Source organism: Boleophthalmus pectinirostris, unplaced genomic scaffold (assembly GCF_026225935.1).
Source record: "Boleophthalmus pectinirostris isolate CB_2022bp ecotype Guang Dong unplaced genomic scaffold, ASM2622593v1 HiC_scaffold_23, whole genome shotgun sequence".
NCBI classification, from domain to species: Eukaryota; Metazoa; Chordata; class Actinopteri; order Gobiiformes; family Gobiidae; genus Boleophthalmus; species Boleophthalmus pectinirostris.
Window position 1 is genome coordinate 27835018 of NW_026571207.1, and position 17056 is coordinate 27852073.

General features: G+C 37.8%; 1 protein-coding gene across 1 annotated transcript; it reads right to left on the reverse strand.

The window, feature by feature from the left end:
• Positions 1-6403: 6403 nt before the first annotated feature.
• On the reverse strand, positions 6404-13253 carry eif4ebp3l (eukaryotic translation initiation factor 4E binding protein 3, like). The gene is made up of 3 exons (XM_020922563.2): positions 12797-13253; positions 7707-7880; positions 6404-6918 (listed from the first exon to the last, which is right to left on the reverse strand). The coding sequence occupies exons 1-3, from the start codon at positions 12927-12929 to the stop codon at positions 6890-6892; spliced, it is 336 nt and encodes a 111-aa protein (XP_020778222.2). The 5' UTR covers positions 12930-13253; the 3' UTR covers positions 6404-6889.
• Between the last annotated feature and the right edge of the window lie 3803 nt (positions 13254-17056).

The following is a 17056-nucleotide window of genomic DNA, read 5'->3' on the forward strand; positions in this document are numbered from 1 at the left end:
ACAGAGGGGAGCACTTCCTGTATTACCATCTGACATCACAAGGTGGAACAGAGTGTGTTAAATGTGTTTGAATGAAACAAAACACAACTCCATGCACGTTTGTGATGAGGAAACAGTATTATAACATAGATTAGAAAATAGCATAATATGGGCCCTTTAAACTGATAAGGGGTGGACTATTTCCACAGATGTAAAGCCTGAGACATTTTATTATAGTTCTATGGCCCAAGGAAGCAGTTATTATTGGCTAATGATAATATAGAAAGGTGTTCGATGGTATATACAAATTATGTAATTAACAGATTAGCAAGGTTTATTACAGGTTAAATCCAGGCTATCGATTTACTGCAGTGCAAGAACAGATTATGGGACATCTAGGGTCAAAGTGTTTAAGGCAAAGAAATGTGTTTTGAGTTTTGGTATTGTATTCACATTTTCTTTAAGCTGCATTTGTTTTCTTTCTATCTTAGTTATTGCAATGGCCTTGTTCACATGCACAGCAAAATCTGATTATAATCTGATTTCTGGACAGGAAGGATATTGAAATGACATGCAAACTGCAGAGACTGATGTGAGCATTAGAGGGATCATGATCAGAAAGAAATCTGGAGATTTTGTTTTTTATATTTCATTTAAATAATCTTATAACTACCAAAATCTCATGTTATTATCATACCAAATTTTGAGGGTGAAACCGCAGTCCATGAATAAATGTATTGTTTTAGACTACTTATTACTGTATGGATATGGATATGGCAATGGCAATGCACAAAGATAGGTTTAAGTTAAGTTTTAGTTTTAAAATTATTTATAGGTGAAGGATTACGATTACACACACAATCAAACATCTCATTATTTACAGATTTCAAGTTGTCCGATTATTCAGATTACATATAAACAGCAAATCTGTTTTGATGATAGTCCCTCAGATTCCACAGTTTTTTTAAGATATTAATTCAAACCTAGAGGTGACGACTTAAGTACTAATTTATTTTAAAGTCTGTTTTATCATACACTCTGTATTCAAAAGCACTGTAACTACGCAAGTCCCTAGACAATATGAAACTTGATTAAGATTATTTTCCTGTAAGACAAACCAAAGTGAATATGAGTATTTTGCTCGTTGTTCCCCTCCCCGCAGTGATGGATGTGACCAGACTGGTCCATGTGTTTGAGGGTCTGTTTACAGTGTCACCCAGGAAATTCAGCCCCCACCACTGCCACTAACTACTGCAGGCACAGAAATAGACTTTGGTCCAACTCCACCCTGCCCCCTGCCTGCCAGACGAAAGGGCGACAGGGGCAAAAAGGGTGCAGGGGGTGGGTAGAGAGGGGTATTTTTTCTTGAGGGAAAGGCCAGTGGGTAGGTCACTGAAGGAGAGGCTGGTCATCTGACTGAATGTTGTTTACAGAGAGAGAAACTTTCCACAATAACATATGTAAATAACAACATAGCACAACATGTTTTCTAGTGCATAGGAAGAGGTATTTCTTTGCTTTACATTATGATTATTAAGGTAACTACTGCCATCATTCATTACTACTACTAATAGCCTAAAAACAGAAGAAAGTATTTGGGAAGAATAACTACAATGATGGCAATTGTGTAAGAAGTACAATACACAATACACAAGTCTAAACGTCTTTAAAAGCCCCCTATGGACAACTGTTGAAAAGTAACACATGAAACAATGCATCTGGTTTATTCCAATGTAATTGCTATGTCCATATTAAATAAATAAAGATAAAATAAATACACTCCTATAAGATCAATATTCAATCATTAATTAGAAGTTAGTTTTTCAGTCAACAGGGAGAAGATATTTTACTTTTTTGTATGTGTTTAATGGCAATAATTAAAGGTTTTTCTTCTTTGTGTTCAGGAACCTATAAGAAAATTATATTCTGGAGAACAATAATGAGTAAAAAAAGAAATATAGGCAGAAAAAGGGGGGGAAAGCTTTAGCATGCATTTTGGTTATGGATCAAGATTAGAAGCCATTTTTATTTTTGATGAGACAAAATAAAAATAGATAATTGTGAGTTCCTTTTGTTACTACTTCCAACTTTGGTACAAGGTGATGAATATTAATAAGCAGTAATCATAATTTACATTCTCACCTTACACCAAAGGCAAAATGGTGTCTTTTACACTTTGAAAATATAATATTGAGCCCAAAGGAACAGACATGAACACATAAATGTTTTGCCTGTAAAACATTACATGACCTTGGGGCAAAGGCAGCCCTTGTGACTGGGTTTTCCATCCCACATGGTCAAGTGATTTTTTTTTTTTTTAATTGACACTTAAAATATCATGGAATTTAAAGGGCCCATATTGCACTATTTTCTGATCTAGGTTATAATGTTGTTTCCTCATCTTAAACATACCTGGAGTTCTGTTTTGTTTCATTAACACATGTTTAACACACAAACCACGCATAATTGGGCTGAGTTGTTCTCTCAAACAGAAAACACTCTGTCCCACCTTGTGGTGTCATGTGGTGATAAAGGAAGTGCTTCACTGTGTTTTTTAAACTCCATATATCTTTGCTAGAATAATTTGGATCATTTCAACCCTGGATTTGCCAGCCTCTACTGAACAAAAGGTAAAAGGTAGCTGTTAACTTGAAAACTATCATTATGTGACATCATAAGGTGGAGCAGAGCATTTTGAGCCGTGGCGATGAAGACAGACTAATAGGACTAAAGGATTAATTTAACATGTGTGAATGAAATAAAACACAACTCCAAGTATGTTTTTGAGGAGTTAACAACATTATAACATGGCTTAAAGCTCAAAGTCAACTTTGCACAATATGAGGCTTTTAAACATTTACATTTTATTGCACATGTTCCTTCTTTACTTTAAGTAATGGACATGCTTCAAACCTGCACATAGGAGCACAAGTGCCAGCCTGCTTTGGATTTCCTGACCCATTTAACAGCCATTTGTTATCTTAAAACTGTGTCAGTCATAAGTGTGTCAGAAGAAGCCCCGCTACAAAAGACTCAACTCTCAAAGAACACAGGGCTGGGAGCTATGGCATGTACAGGCCTACAGTGTACACACAGGAGAGGCTGCAGCAGACTCAGTGAACTGTTGAGAGGGATCACACCTCAAGAAATCTACAACATCAATCTAGAATCTAGAAGAAACTATATTCTAGAAAACAATAATGGCTAAAAAAAATGTAAAAATAAATAAATAAATAGGCAGAAAAGAGAAAAATAGCTTTAGCATGCATTTTGATTGTGGATCAATTCATTATTAAGTTAAGTATTAAGTAATAGTGTTCTATGTTGTTTTAAAGGTGCACTACACAACTTTTCAGGGTGGGGGTCAGTTACCATGGAGATGGTATTGCTTTACTTGTAATATGGTAGTAAACTTATATAAGTTGAATTTATTCAATTATGGTGCTTTTATTGCACAAAAGTGCTTTTAAAAACATGCACTTGTTTCTATGGAGATTGATAAGTTTATTGCCATACTTTGGAACACTGCAGGCAAAACAATAATGTCTTTGTGGAAACATAACGCACCTTTAACCCAATTTTAATCACTACCTGAATGTCTGAACAGAATATCAAATGTAATAATAATAATAATAATAATAATAATAATAATAATAATAATATGTTTTATTGTTGTATATATGCATGAAATAATGGGGTGGGGAGGTTGCTGTTTTTTAATATTGTAATTTTTTTTCTGTTGCATGTGAAGCACTTTGTGCTACATTTCAAATGTATGAAAAGTGCTATACAAATAAAGTTTGATTGATTGATTGATTGATATAATCACTTGCACATGTATTATGTATTTGATGGTAACCAAGTGTATTTAAAGTAACAGCATTTAAAAGACCTTAGTGCACCCAAAAAACAAATATTAAATCAAAGTCAGAATAACCTCTTCCTCCTCATCAAAGTGTGAGTCTGAGCCAGTTTAAATATGACGCGTCAGATTCTGCTCACTGATCGATACTGACTCAGAAACAGGCACGTGACTCCTCGGGCACATCACTCCTCAGGAAACCCACAACAGTACCCAGTGCGTTCACCTGCCAGTGTTTTCTCATGTGAACTGGCCCTGTTTGAACAGGTCATCTATGTCAGCCTCCATGGTATCAGCAGCATGTTTTACTCAGAAATGTGTCAATACACTGTTCAAATAGGCCTATGCTGATAATATGTGCAGGGATGTTGGCCAAAAGGTATAAGATGTACTAAACAGTGTGAGAGTCTACAAATAACAGCCCAGTACTTTCAATATAGAGTGATTATAATTGAAAACTGTTAAAGGTGCGCTGTGTAACATTGCTGGTAGAGGGCCCGCCACTTGCCATGTAATGTTATTATTTGCCTGGAATGCTCCACAGTATGACATTAAGCTTATCTATCTCCATGCAGGCAAACATGCGATGCCAGCAAGCCAAGTTATAGGTCAAATCTGAGGATTTTCAAGTTTTTAAAAGTGTTTGGGAGAAAAAAAAAATCATCTGTAATTGACAGATAAATTTAATGCCATACTGTGGAACATTCCAAAGCAAAACAATTTTTAAGAAGGCAAGCAGATGGTGGACTCTCCATCTGAAAGTTACACAATGAACTTTTAAGTTACCTATATGTTCAGCTTTTGATTAATAAAACTGAACTAGAGCAATTAGTTAAATTTTACTTATAACATTGTTGGTTTATTCATTTCACAATTACACATTTACACTATCTGATAGTGCTCCATTGAAATGACAGCTAAATATATAGATCAAATTGTGTCTGTTACAACTATAAGGCACGTTCAGACTTGTCCTGGGTTGGTCCTGGTTTGGGCCCAGTTTGAGTCCTTATTTGGTTTAGTCCTGTTATAGTCTTGGTTTAGATCCAGGTTCAGTCCCATGCAGTTTAGTCAACTTAATGTGGTCATTGTACAAGTGTGAAGTGAACGCACCCTAAAGACAATTGTGATTTTTGATATTAGAAAATGACTTTATTATTTTTGGTGTAAGAGAGTAACTAATTAAAACATATTAAAAATTATCTTACCTCTGGAATTTTGTAGATAAAGCATAACAAGACACCATGTTCTTCACACAATACAAATACCTTACAGTTACCTTACATGCATAATCATTCCCACTCAGGTGTATGGGCCCTGAACAGCTGAGCTGACTGACCTATATCACACTCAACACATTTTGACCTGCTTAAAACTCCCATAATCCCACACGGCAGACATGCTTTTCTGTACGAGGTTTCACAATACAGGTTTAAGTTGTCAGTAAAGAGAAACTATAAGCCCAAGTAATGCACAAAGCTTTATAAATTTACTATGCATGAGTGGGGTAAGCTATTGGATTCAAGTGGAGCAGGTGTCAAGCCCAACCCACATAGTTTAAACTGGCGAAGTGTCTGGCCTCAAGCAGCAGCTGTCCTCCTTTCTCATCACATTGGCCTGTCTGGATTGAGCTCAGTATGGGCCACAGAATATAGTGTTTAAATTGTTAAATTAAGTTACATAAATTGTCAAAAATTTGAATATAATCTCCTTTAATTTTACTATTTGTTCTTACATGATTTCTGATATCAAGACCCCTCTAAAACTCACCAGGAAAGATCCAACAACCATTTTTTTTGTGTTGATACCTCATTTAGAATAGTTTTGATGCTGGTTTAGTATCAATAGTATCTGGATCCCCTCTTTTTACAACTCTAATATGAACTATATACTTAAATTTACCAAAAAATACTAGTATATTCAGTAACGTTAATGAAAGAAGTGCCACAATAATCCAGGCACATCTATGGAAAGTGTGTTTACACATTGTGCATACATAGTACATACTTGTTAGGTCCAAAACTGCCACTTTCTTTACTACTAATTTTATCAGAGGCAGAAGCAATGTGAAGAATGTGTGTGGTTGGTAATAGGTCCAATCAAATCAGACTTCATAGCTCCATATAACTCAGGAATAGGAATAGGAACAGGAATAGCTAAAAGTATGCCGTTTTGTGTTGTGTTTTTTACAAACTTAACTGAGCATAATGTAATGAAATATTATGATACATCATGTACAGCTATAAGCTTAATATTTTGAATCAAGTCTATGAGCCTGTTCCTGCCTGTATCAGCTTCGTCTCCTGTGCCAACTGAGTATGCCAGTGTCTCTATGTTCTCTTAATGCACAAAACACACCTTAGATGCTTATGCAACTAATTTACAGCACTGAGTCTCTGTGGCCACATGCCTTTCTGTTACACAAGGTGCTAGAAGCAAAGATGATAAAGCTCCTGATAGAAATGAAGCCAATGTGCAAGCTATTTCATGAATACAGTATATCAGCTAAAAGGCAAATTACCTCATTATCACTACAGACAAACATCACAACATGACACAGTCAATGGCTGAATAATCTTTATTTGAAATTATTCACATCCAACAAAACAAACCATTGACAACAGCAGAGCTGGTTTTCTGCTGACCCTGAACCCCAAACAGCCAGAGACTGTTACCTTCCACAGCGAGCATTCCCTCTGAGGGAAATCAAACTAAACATGCCTTGCATTCTAATGCAATTTCCCCCACATCCCAACTTAAAAAACAGGTTATAACAATTTCACTATTTACAAAAGATAAAAAAAAATAAATCAAAATGGATTTTTCCCAAATCCTGCAACACTGAAGTAAGTGAGCAACCAATCAACTTAGTTAATGCAATTTATTTGCTAAATACACCTTAGGGTCCAAAACACCCCAAGTTTTATAAATTTGGTTCCTCACAAAGCTTTTTATTAAAAAAGTGAAAAAGCTTTACATGTAATGCATAATGGTCAAAATGACCAAGGAGGTGTTTGTGTGACTCTCCACAGGAGGTAATACTGAAGCTCAGATGTCCATCTCGAACTGGCTGTCATCTGAAAAGAACAGAGATAGGAGAGACAGTTAGACACTCCCTCTCAATGTTCAGACAGAGGAACAACGTGAGGGCATTCTCTAACTGTAACATGTTTACCAAGTTCAGCCAGTAAAGCATGGCTGTCACCAGTCAGCATGTGACTATGAGCCTATTGTTGTCACTACGGCCTATTCAACACCTGCCTCACTGATCTAGAGGTCCAGGGTGATGGAAGACTTTAAAACTAATATTTCTCTACAATGACCACGAGTAACTTAAGCCAATGGACACATATGAGAGCCTTTTGGAAGCTTTGAGTTTTAGTTCAGGTTTGTCAATCTACTTTGAATCTAAACTACAGTGATTTCTGCCCCACAGCGCTCAGCCACAGTGCAGAGAAAGAGTAAACCAACATATGGAGTAAGCGCACATGTCCTGAACTCCACACTGAACAACTGCTGCTGCAGTCGTATGTCAGCAGATCAGAGTAGCCCTCTGCACCTGCTGCATTAGCACAAGCTGAACAAAAGGGACGCAAATACACGGGGGCACCATCAGGTCACAAAAATCACGTGTGCTTGTACATATAAACCACCAATAATAACTGATTTAGGTTAAATGTTTTTTGATGCAACCTAAGGTACTAGACATAAATATTACTAGGCCTTTTGATACTTCTATGAGTGCAAAAAAATCTATAAAATTATTATTAAAATGCTTTGTGGTGTGGTTGGATGGGTCATCATATATATTTTTTTTTTTTTTTTTTTTTTGACATTTGCTAAACTGAAACAGCCTAATATTGACCTGCAATCTCTTTTTCTTCCTCGTCTTCTTCTTTGAGCTCCTGCAGTTTGCCCAGAGGGTGTGTGGCTGGTACCGTGACCCCCGGGATCTGGGGCAGACAGCACGGAGGGGTCCGGGCGATGGGTGAATTTCTACAGTCCAACAGAAACTTCCTGTCGTAGATGATACGGGTACCTGAAGAGTTAAAAATGCATATATTTAGTGGGCTGACAAATGGACTATATTACAAGCCGTGTCAAAATACATAAGAGTTGATTTTGTTTTTACAATTTGCTTGACATTTGAATGACTTGACTTTTTTTTTAAGAATAGGCTGAAAAACTATGGACTGCGGAGTTAGACTGCTCCTCAATTCGGTTTATAATAATCCTGAAACCTCAACTGACAATAATTTCCTGCAGGTTTTTGGCAATACTTTTTGACGCAAATAAGTCTGCCCACTCTAATTACAACTAGAGCCCGACAGATATATCGGCTGGCTGATATTACTGGCCGATATGGGCACCTGGATACATATTGGCTATCGGCCGATATGCTTGCTGATATGGGCCGATATTTCACGTGGGCATGTTATACCTCGTTATAAATCTTAGACTCTCTATATTATGTTCATTTAATCCAATTTACAGACAGATAAATGTCCTAATATGTGGCTCCGCATCAGTATTTATCTGCGGTGTAATTTGTCTGTGTCTGTGTCCATACTGTCCCTGAACACACCACAGAGTCACGTCACTTCACTCACGTGCGTTTGTTTACACCCACAGCGGTGCGCAACACTGAGATTATATTCTTTTTACGGACAATCGGTTTGAGTCTGGATTAAAAGGACTTTTATTAGTGCAGACTTGTGATGTGAGGAGGAGCCTGTGTGAGCGGTGACTGTTGGAAATACATCGACTTTGAAGCTAGTTTTGGCTATTTGTTATTAGCGATTAGCTGCTGTAGCTCCCGCACATAAACAGGCTGTTTTCTATTGGCCTATTGTAAAGTAACTATATTGGCCGTATATTTGTTACTGGACCAGTATTGATATGTAAATGAACTGTGAATAGACGTGTGAATGATCCACATTTATGCATATAATTAATTACCGCGGTGCGCACGTTTTTACGGCTAAAGGCTAATAGCGGTAGTTTCTTTACTAGCTAGGAGTTATGGGTCGGTCGCGATCGAAGCGGCTCTTTGCAGCGAACAACGGGAGCCTGCTTCTTATTGGGAGCCGTGTTTTCTCTTTTTCTCACTTTTTCTCTTCAAGCCGCTTGTAGACCCGTAGTTTGACAGCAGCAGCGGTTGAAAACGAAACTTTCAGAAATCTGCGTGTGCATAGGATAATTTTTTTTTTTTTTTAAAGCGCATATTTGGCTGCAGTTCAGCATAAAATGAATAAACCAGGACTAATCTTGGGCTCAAGTGAGGGAGAGACCGAGTCCCGACACTCAGTCCTGGTTCAGTTCTGGTTTAGTCCTGTTTTACACATGGTTTAAATCTGTTTTAGTCCTGGTTTAGTCCTTTTTCAGTCCTGGTTCAGTTTTGGTTTAGTCCTGCTTGCAACAAAACAATCCCAAGAGTCGCTTGGGAGCCGAAAGAGTCAGCTGCTTTGGTGAGCCAAACCAAAAGAGCCGGTTCTCCAAAAAAAAAAAAAAACTGGAATACCCATCACTAGCAGCTAGAATGTGATGCAAAAATGCCATTAGGCCAATCTACTGTATGTAAATATGAAGTAAAGAGTCAGAAGAACAATAAATGTTGCCTAAATAAACCCAATTTAGAATCCACTAGAGCCAAACCTAAGTTTTTTAAACAATTCAAGATTTACTGTGAATTTTTACATCACTAAATATATCGGCGATTATATCGGCTATCGGCAGCTTCAACTCCCATTATACCGGTTTCATATCGGCCACAACAAAATCCATATCGGTCGGGCTCTAATTACAACAGATGAAGTAAAAACCCTTTTGTCTCTGATCTCAGCATGGTTCCTTTTCCTAGGGAGTCTAGTGTATTTACAGTCTATGGCACAAGAACGTCTATGGGCTGGGGTGAAGAGAGGAGGGAGGTGGTGCTGCAAAGACTTCTTGGAAATCAGAGGACAGAGCAATCCCTTTTTGAATGCTAGCAGCAGATTGAAGCCACATGTTTGGGTTCTTCGAAAGCAGGGCTACTGTAACGTAGATCTAAACAGTTTCGCAATAATATCTATTACTGAATTTAATTCTCAAATGTTTAACGTGTCTAGAGGCATGAATATATGAGAGAAACTGATATAAGCAGGTAAACTAACCTAACAAATGTTCTGATTTGCTAATTGCAGCCAGTGACTAGTCAAGTTGCAGTTTTCATTTCAGTGTAATAAATCTTGTACATCCACAAGTTAATAGCACATTTTAGGTTATCATAAATTACTCTAATTTTAGCATAATTTCTGTAATCTTTAAAGAACATGTGCTTGAGCCTGCTATATAGTTATGAACTATGATCTATAAGACCAGTGGATTACTATGTTAAAATGTACACATTTTAATCTAAATATACATTTAACTTAATCTGACTTCCGTGTTAGAAAACTGTGGTGCCCAATAGGAGCAGACGTTGCAATGAACATCACCACAACAAAGAGTCAGCAACTCCAATAGATAGCTACACATCATGTTAGCAAGCTGTGGATTTTTTTTTTCATGTGTACCAAAGCAACTACATGCTGCTGAATCCTACGCATCAACGATAAAGAAAATAAAGCAGATTTAGTACAGAATAGTGGGAGTGTGCTGGTGGCGATGAAAATGGGGACTGATCTGTAAAATGGTGTGTTGAAGCTAACTATACGCGATTATTAAAGATTACTCAAACATGGATGAATCACTCCAAATACAACTCTGAGAGGGTAAATGAGAAGGGGAAACAACTAACATCGTTCTGAAACATCAATTTTGCATAACAGGTCCACTTTAAAGCAGCAGCTGCCTTTGTTGTTATATTATACGTCCAAAGCCTATAATCATTTGGAATAACCACATCAAATATCAGCTCTGTGCTACTTGTCATTAACTGAACCCAGCCTCATAAACACTGCTGTGATAACACAGGACATCGCCGCTGTAGGGAGCGGTTTGCCCCACTTCTTAAAGGTGAAGTTTGAACCGTGTTGCCAAATGAAAAACACGTTATGTAATGTCCCAGAGCAGCGTATCCTGGACAAAGGGGTGTGAGCGAGGGAGGAGACAGGGGGGAAGTGGGGCATGGAAAGGGGGCTGGAATGCAAGTGTAAGCTGCTTCAGAAGGTGTCAAGCCTGTAAAGTATGTACAACCTATTCATGGGGTTCAGTTTACTGTTATTAGGGGCCATTTTGAGGACTTCTGACTTTTCAAAAAGGTATCCAGATACATGTTGCCAATGCAATAATTCTTTATTTCATGATTATTGCAAATGCATTTACTTAGATTTAACACATTTTCTTCCATTTCCATTTTTATCATTACTCATTCTTATACATTCTAAACTATTCATAGTTTCAGTTTACCATTTTGAGGTCTTTTTAAAGGAATCCCAATAGTCCCAATCTTCTATTTGAAACCTAGGATTGCAAACGCATTGACTTACTTACTTTAACACACATTTTATATCATCATTTATTCTCATATATTTGCTCTTTGTTATAATAGTTGTTTTATATTGTATTTTGAGCTACTGTGTCATTCCCCTTGTCACTTAATAAAGTTGAAGTTGAAGTCTGAATCTGATGCAACCCTGTTTACAAATCCAATTTTGCCTCATCAGCAAATTTGTGCAAAACACTTCCTTACTTCCCTATGTTCTGTAAGTGTCAGTCCATAACTCGTACATAATGTTCTGCCCAGTTCTGAACTCAGCAAAAAGCTCTGCCATTATTGGACAGTTTACGTCTGCCTGAGTCCTCCACCGACCAATCAGATTACAGTAGGGGCAGGTTGCCTCATCCGCTCTCAGCAAAACTCATGTCACGAGATCACACTTTTGTTGTTGATAAATTAAAGGGTTATTGCATCATATGTGTCCAGGAAGTTATGATGCGTTTGATGTTGGTACATTCTTTAATCATAGGCCATTTGTTGAATATACTTACATAAGCCATTGTGTTATGAAAGATAAATGCAATGTAATAACATATTGCATCATGTGGTCCAGTAAGTTTAGATGCTTTTAACTTAGGTCTATATTGTTTCATAAGCCACTTGGTCATGAAAAATAAAGGCAATGTACACACCTATTTAGCCTTTTTTTTAGATAATCTAAAGCTGCATATTGTTAGTTTAACAAAAGTTGAGAGGGCTGCACAATTATAGAAGAAAATTGCATTGTATTTTTTCTGAGTGATATTCTGAGCACTGTGATTGTGATTAGATAAGAGTTTAAAACTGTAAAAATAGGATTCTGTTGAGAGTGCACATTGTAATCAACTCAAGGGGTATTAAGATTTGAGAGAAGTCTGAAATAAGAACCGAAACCAATTCAAGAATGCAACACATTTCAGAACCTGCATGTAGAGGTGGACTAAAAACAGAAACGTTAATGGTTTTGTTTTTTTCAACAAAAGAACATACTGCTTACAGTGGATATTCTATTATGCAAATTACTGTCTTTGCTTTTGTGAATTGTTAGACCGATTTTATTACAATACACTGTGCAGCCTAACTTTGCAGACAGGCTCCCAAATGTTGTTGACAACATGAGGCCTGCAGCAAACAACTATGTGCATTAGATTTTGAGTTTGCAAGACATGCATTCAATTAAGCCAATCAGTGCAGACTTTTAGCATATTTGGTATACTGGTATTTCATTGGGAAGGTAAATTGAATAACTATGGAAACTGTTAAAAAGCAATAAAGTCCAGAGTACAACTTTTTTTTGAAACTGTTGTTGTCAGAAGTTAAAGGCTACCCTGATGTTGAAAAGTAGTCTAGTCCTCTATATTTACAAACCCTGGGGATTTCCATTTGAAGTTTTTGACAGTAGGTTTATAATTTGCAGCTACAGGCAGTTGCCATTTAGCATAATCACATCAATTAAAACCGTGCATGTTGTCTGGTGAGATTTCCAGCTCTCTTACCTCCAGGCGTGGTGGAGAAGAGTGTCCCCCCGGGTGTCTGGCTGTAGCAGTCGGGCAGCTGGGACCAGTCTTTGAGGGTGAGCACTCGGGTCGGGATGGGGACGCTCTTCACTTGGTTCCCGGCTGAGGACATGGCGGTGGTCGGGTAAAGCTGTGCAGCACGAACAAGCACGAAGCACGAGGAGGAGATGTGGGGAAATGGTGGTCTTCCTTTTCCAAACTGGGTCTATCTATGGATGGCTGGTCAGATGGGGATTAGCGCAAAGACTAATGACTTATGACACGCTAACTACCGTGAACTGTTTTATAACTTCGTCTTAAGATGAGCGCCAGATCTTGGGTCGAGTGCAGCTACGGGCTCGCCACCATGTGCTGCAGTTTTTGTAGCAGCTCGCGATGTTTTTGTGCCTTGGTGAGAGACACGTGGGGCAGCAGAGAGGAGTGCAGCCGGTGTGATAGTTTTGTTCCAATGGGGCTTCTGCACGGGCGGTGTTTAAATCTGAGTCACCTCCTCCACCTGAAAACTCATTTAGCAGAGGCTTAAGCTAAACAAAACGAGCGCAACTACCGAGCTGTTTTAATATTGCTGCAACAACGCCCCCTGCAGGCTTCAGAACAATCGGCATCTTGCACGTTTCGCACGCGCATTTAGAGTTCAGCGATTACTGATTTTATTATTATTATTATTATTATTATTATTATTATTATTATTATTATTATTATTATTATTATTATTTGGGTTATTTAAATGAGTGTTCGTTACATCAAGGACATTCTGTGATTTTAAAATGTGAATGTCTTGAATGACAGCATATTTATACTTTACAAGCCATAGAGGACACGTTCAGGGAAATGGGTCTGTAATTTTTTGTATTTGTAAATTCTATTCAAAGAGTCTAGGGTATAAATTAGTAGTAATCATTAATAAAAATGATAAGGATTTCATTTACTAATGTGCATTTTTTTTTAATGAAAATTACACAGCTATGGATGTACACGTTTTTTATTCCATAGATGATTTACATATACGTAAATTAACCATAAAGACAGAAGGGACAATACAGGACTGCAACAAAAATAAATTATTACAGGATGTACACAACTCGGCTCAAACGATCTGTGTGTCTGGGTGTTCTGTGCTGCCACCATTTGGAAAATTTAAGCTACTACCCATTGCAGGTGTAAGGCGCTAACATGGACATTAGCCAATTCTGAACTGTAAAGCGCTTTGGGTATCTTGAAAGGCGCTATATAAATGCAATCAATCAATCAATCAATCAATCAATCAGTTCTACTTTATTGTAAATAATTAATAATAATAAACATACTCACCTTGTTGTGTAAGAGTTTTTATTGATCAATTAAATAAGTAGGGCATTAGGGAGATAGATTTGCTTAAATAGCCTACATTTCCACACTAAAGTCCCCCACCTCAAATTATGATACAAATCTAATCTAATTGTACCCTGACAAAATATGAGTGTACTGTGACTGAAGGACATCATATTGGCTAGAATTCAGAAATACATTTTTCAGATGGTTTCAGATAATAACATTCAGTAGACTAGAGGCCTATTAGCAGAGATGGCAGACGACATTACTGTTAATATGCTGAATGTTGTGAGTTGTGTATTAAAAACAAAACAAAAAACTCCACCGTGATTCAGACCACATGCAGGGACATACAGAGTACTTTTGGTAACTGCTAGTCTTAGTTATGTATTAACAAAGGGGAAAAAATCTATGCCTAAACACTCTTACAGGAGCACTATAACTTTTCTGGTAAAAGGTTCATCACCTTGTCTCCATAGAGATGCTTTAGAATCTTTAGAATGTTTCACAGTATGCCATTATCTACAGTCCCTGACAAAAGTCTTGTCGCTTATCCATTTTGTAGAAACAAAAGCTTATAACCTGACTTTAAATTAATCGATTGGTTTTAGAAATGTCTCATATGAAAGCTAAAACCCTCCCAAATTATGCTCAATATACTAAAATAAATTTGCTTCACTGAAAAAAGATTGATCATTTAATGAACACAGAAAGGTCAGATTTTTTTGCAAGACAAAAGTCTTGTCACCTTGTTATATGATGCACCCAATCCTAGATTACAGCCTCACCTGTGGTCAGTTACTGATCAATCAGTTAGTGGGTGTGTATAAAAAGACCCCCAGCACACCAGACCTTCACATCAGCTGCAACTTGACCTCTGACAACATGCCTAAGATCCACCCTGAGACCAAAGCATTAATTATCAAGAGGCTGAAGACCAGATCCACTGCTGAGGTGGCTGACACCTTCAATGTGTCTCAGCGTCAAGTACAAAGAATAAGAAAAAGATCTGAAATGACTGGAGATGTTTTTGACAAGCCCAGGTCCAGCAGACCCCGCGAGACAACTGCTCGGGAGGACCGTTTGTTGATTCGAAAATCCACGGCCAGCCCCTTTTCCACTGCAGCAGACTCCACCAGGCCTGGTCACCTCAAGTCCCTGTGTCAACCTGAACAGTTTGTAGAATTCTGTCTCGAAATGGCCTCCATGGTCGAATCAGTGCACAGAAACCAGCACTAAACAAAAGGCAATTAAAAAAACGTGTGGCATTTGCCAAGGCCCACAACCTGCTAAAAGGATGGACACTGGAAAAGTGGCAGAAGGTGGATTTCTCAGATGAATCCTCGATTGAATTACATCACAGCTGCCACAAATATTGCAGGAGACCTACTGGAGCCTACTGGAGCCTACATGGATCCAAGATTCACCCAGAAAACAGTTAAGTTTGGTGGCGGAAAAATCATGGCCTGGGGTTACATCCAGTATGGGGGTGTGCGAGACATTTGCAGGGTGGAAGGCAATATCAATAACCTAAAATATCAAGACATATTAGCTACCTCTTACATTCCCAACCATAAAAGGGGTAAAATTTGCAGCAGGATGGTGCTCCATCGCATAATTCTATCTCGACATCAAAGTTTCTCAAGGTGAAGAAGATCAAGGTGCTCCAGGACTGGCCAGCCCAGTCACCAGACATGAACATCATTGAGCATGTCTGGGGTAGAATGAAAGAGGAAGCATGGAAGGCAAAACCAAAGAATCTTGATGAACTCTGGGAGGCATGTAAGACGCTTTCTTTGCTATTCCTGATGACTTCATCAACAAATTGTATGAATCATTGTTGAACCGCATGGATGCAGTCCTTGAAGCTCATGGAAATCATACAAGATATTAAATATGGATCTCACAGCACCACTACTTAATTCACTGACGTTATGCAACATATTTTTGTATTTGAAGTAAATTATTTGTTCAATTTTCTGTAGGCGACAAAATGTTTGTCTTGCCAAAATCTGACCTTTCTGTGTTCATTAAATGATCAATCTTTTTTCAGTGAAGCAAATTTATTTTAGTTTATTGAGCATAATTTGGGAGGGTTTTAGCTTTCATATGAGACATTTCTAAAACCAATCGATTAATTTAAAGTCAAGTTATAAGCTTTTGTTTCTACAAAATGGATAAGCGACAAGACTTTTGTCAGGGACTGTATATCTATGGAGACAAACAAGGAATGCGACAGGCAAGTTACAGGTTGTTATTGATTTATTTATTGTAATAAAACACCTGTACCTTACTGTTTTAAGTTTAATGTCATAATATGGAAAATTGTAGGCAAAGCAATAAATCCATGGGGGAAGGGCTGTCAAGCAGTAAAGTCCTTTAAAGAAGCTTAAAAGGCCCACAGTTTATAAACAAGAATGGGCTAAATATAGGTCTACAACATGCACAAACAAACACTGGGACCTATGACTAATACGGTAGGCTTGTTTTTTGTATTTTATATTACGTGTCAAAATTATTTCTAAATTACTTTGGCTTTATTTTAGTCCAGCATACTAATGAGTAACTAATGATTTCATTATTTTCTTTTCTTCCCTTTATATGGGCTGGCTTTTACTCTTTCGGGAAAAACCTGCCCTCCTCAAGTCCTTGAGCCAGCCTGACCTCATAGCTCACTGGACCGTTGCAGGTGTCACTGATGTGCAATTAAGGTTTTTTAGTTTCTAGGTTTTTAGGCTAAAAAAATCTAACCCATGAGTACTTATTCGTGTTACGTTTTAGTATGCCTCTGGCTCTGCGTGATGCTTCTGTTGATTGTATAATGCGATGTACTCACAGGCCTGTTTGTTGTTAGAAGAAATAAAAGACATGACAGACGTAAGCAGACGTAAGGGAAAATAGGGCAGATCCGGCGCGGATTCTGATTGG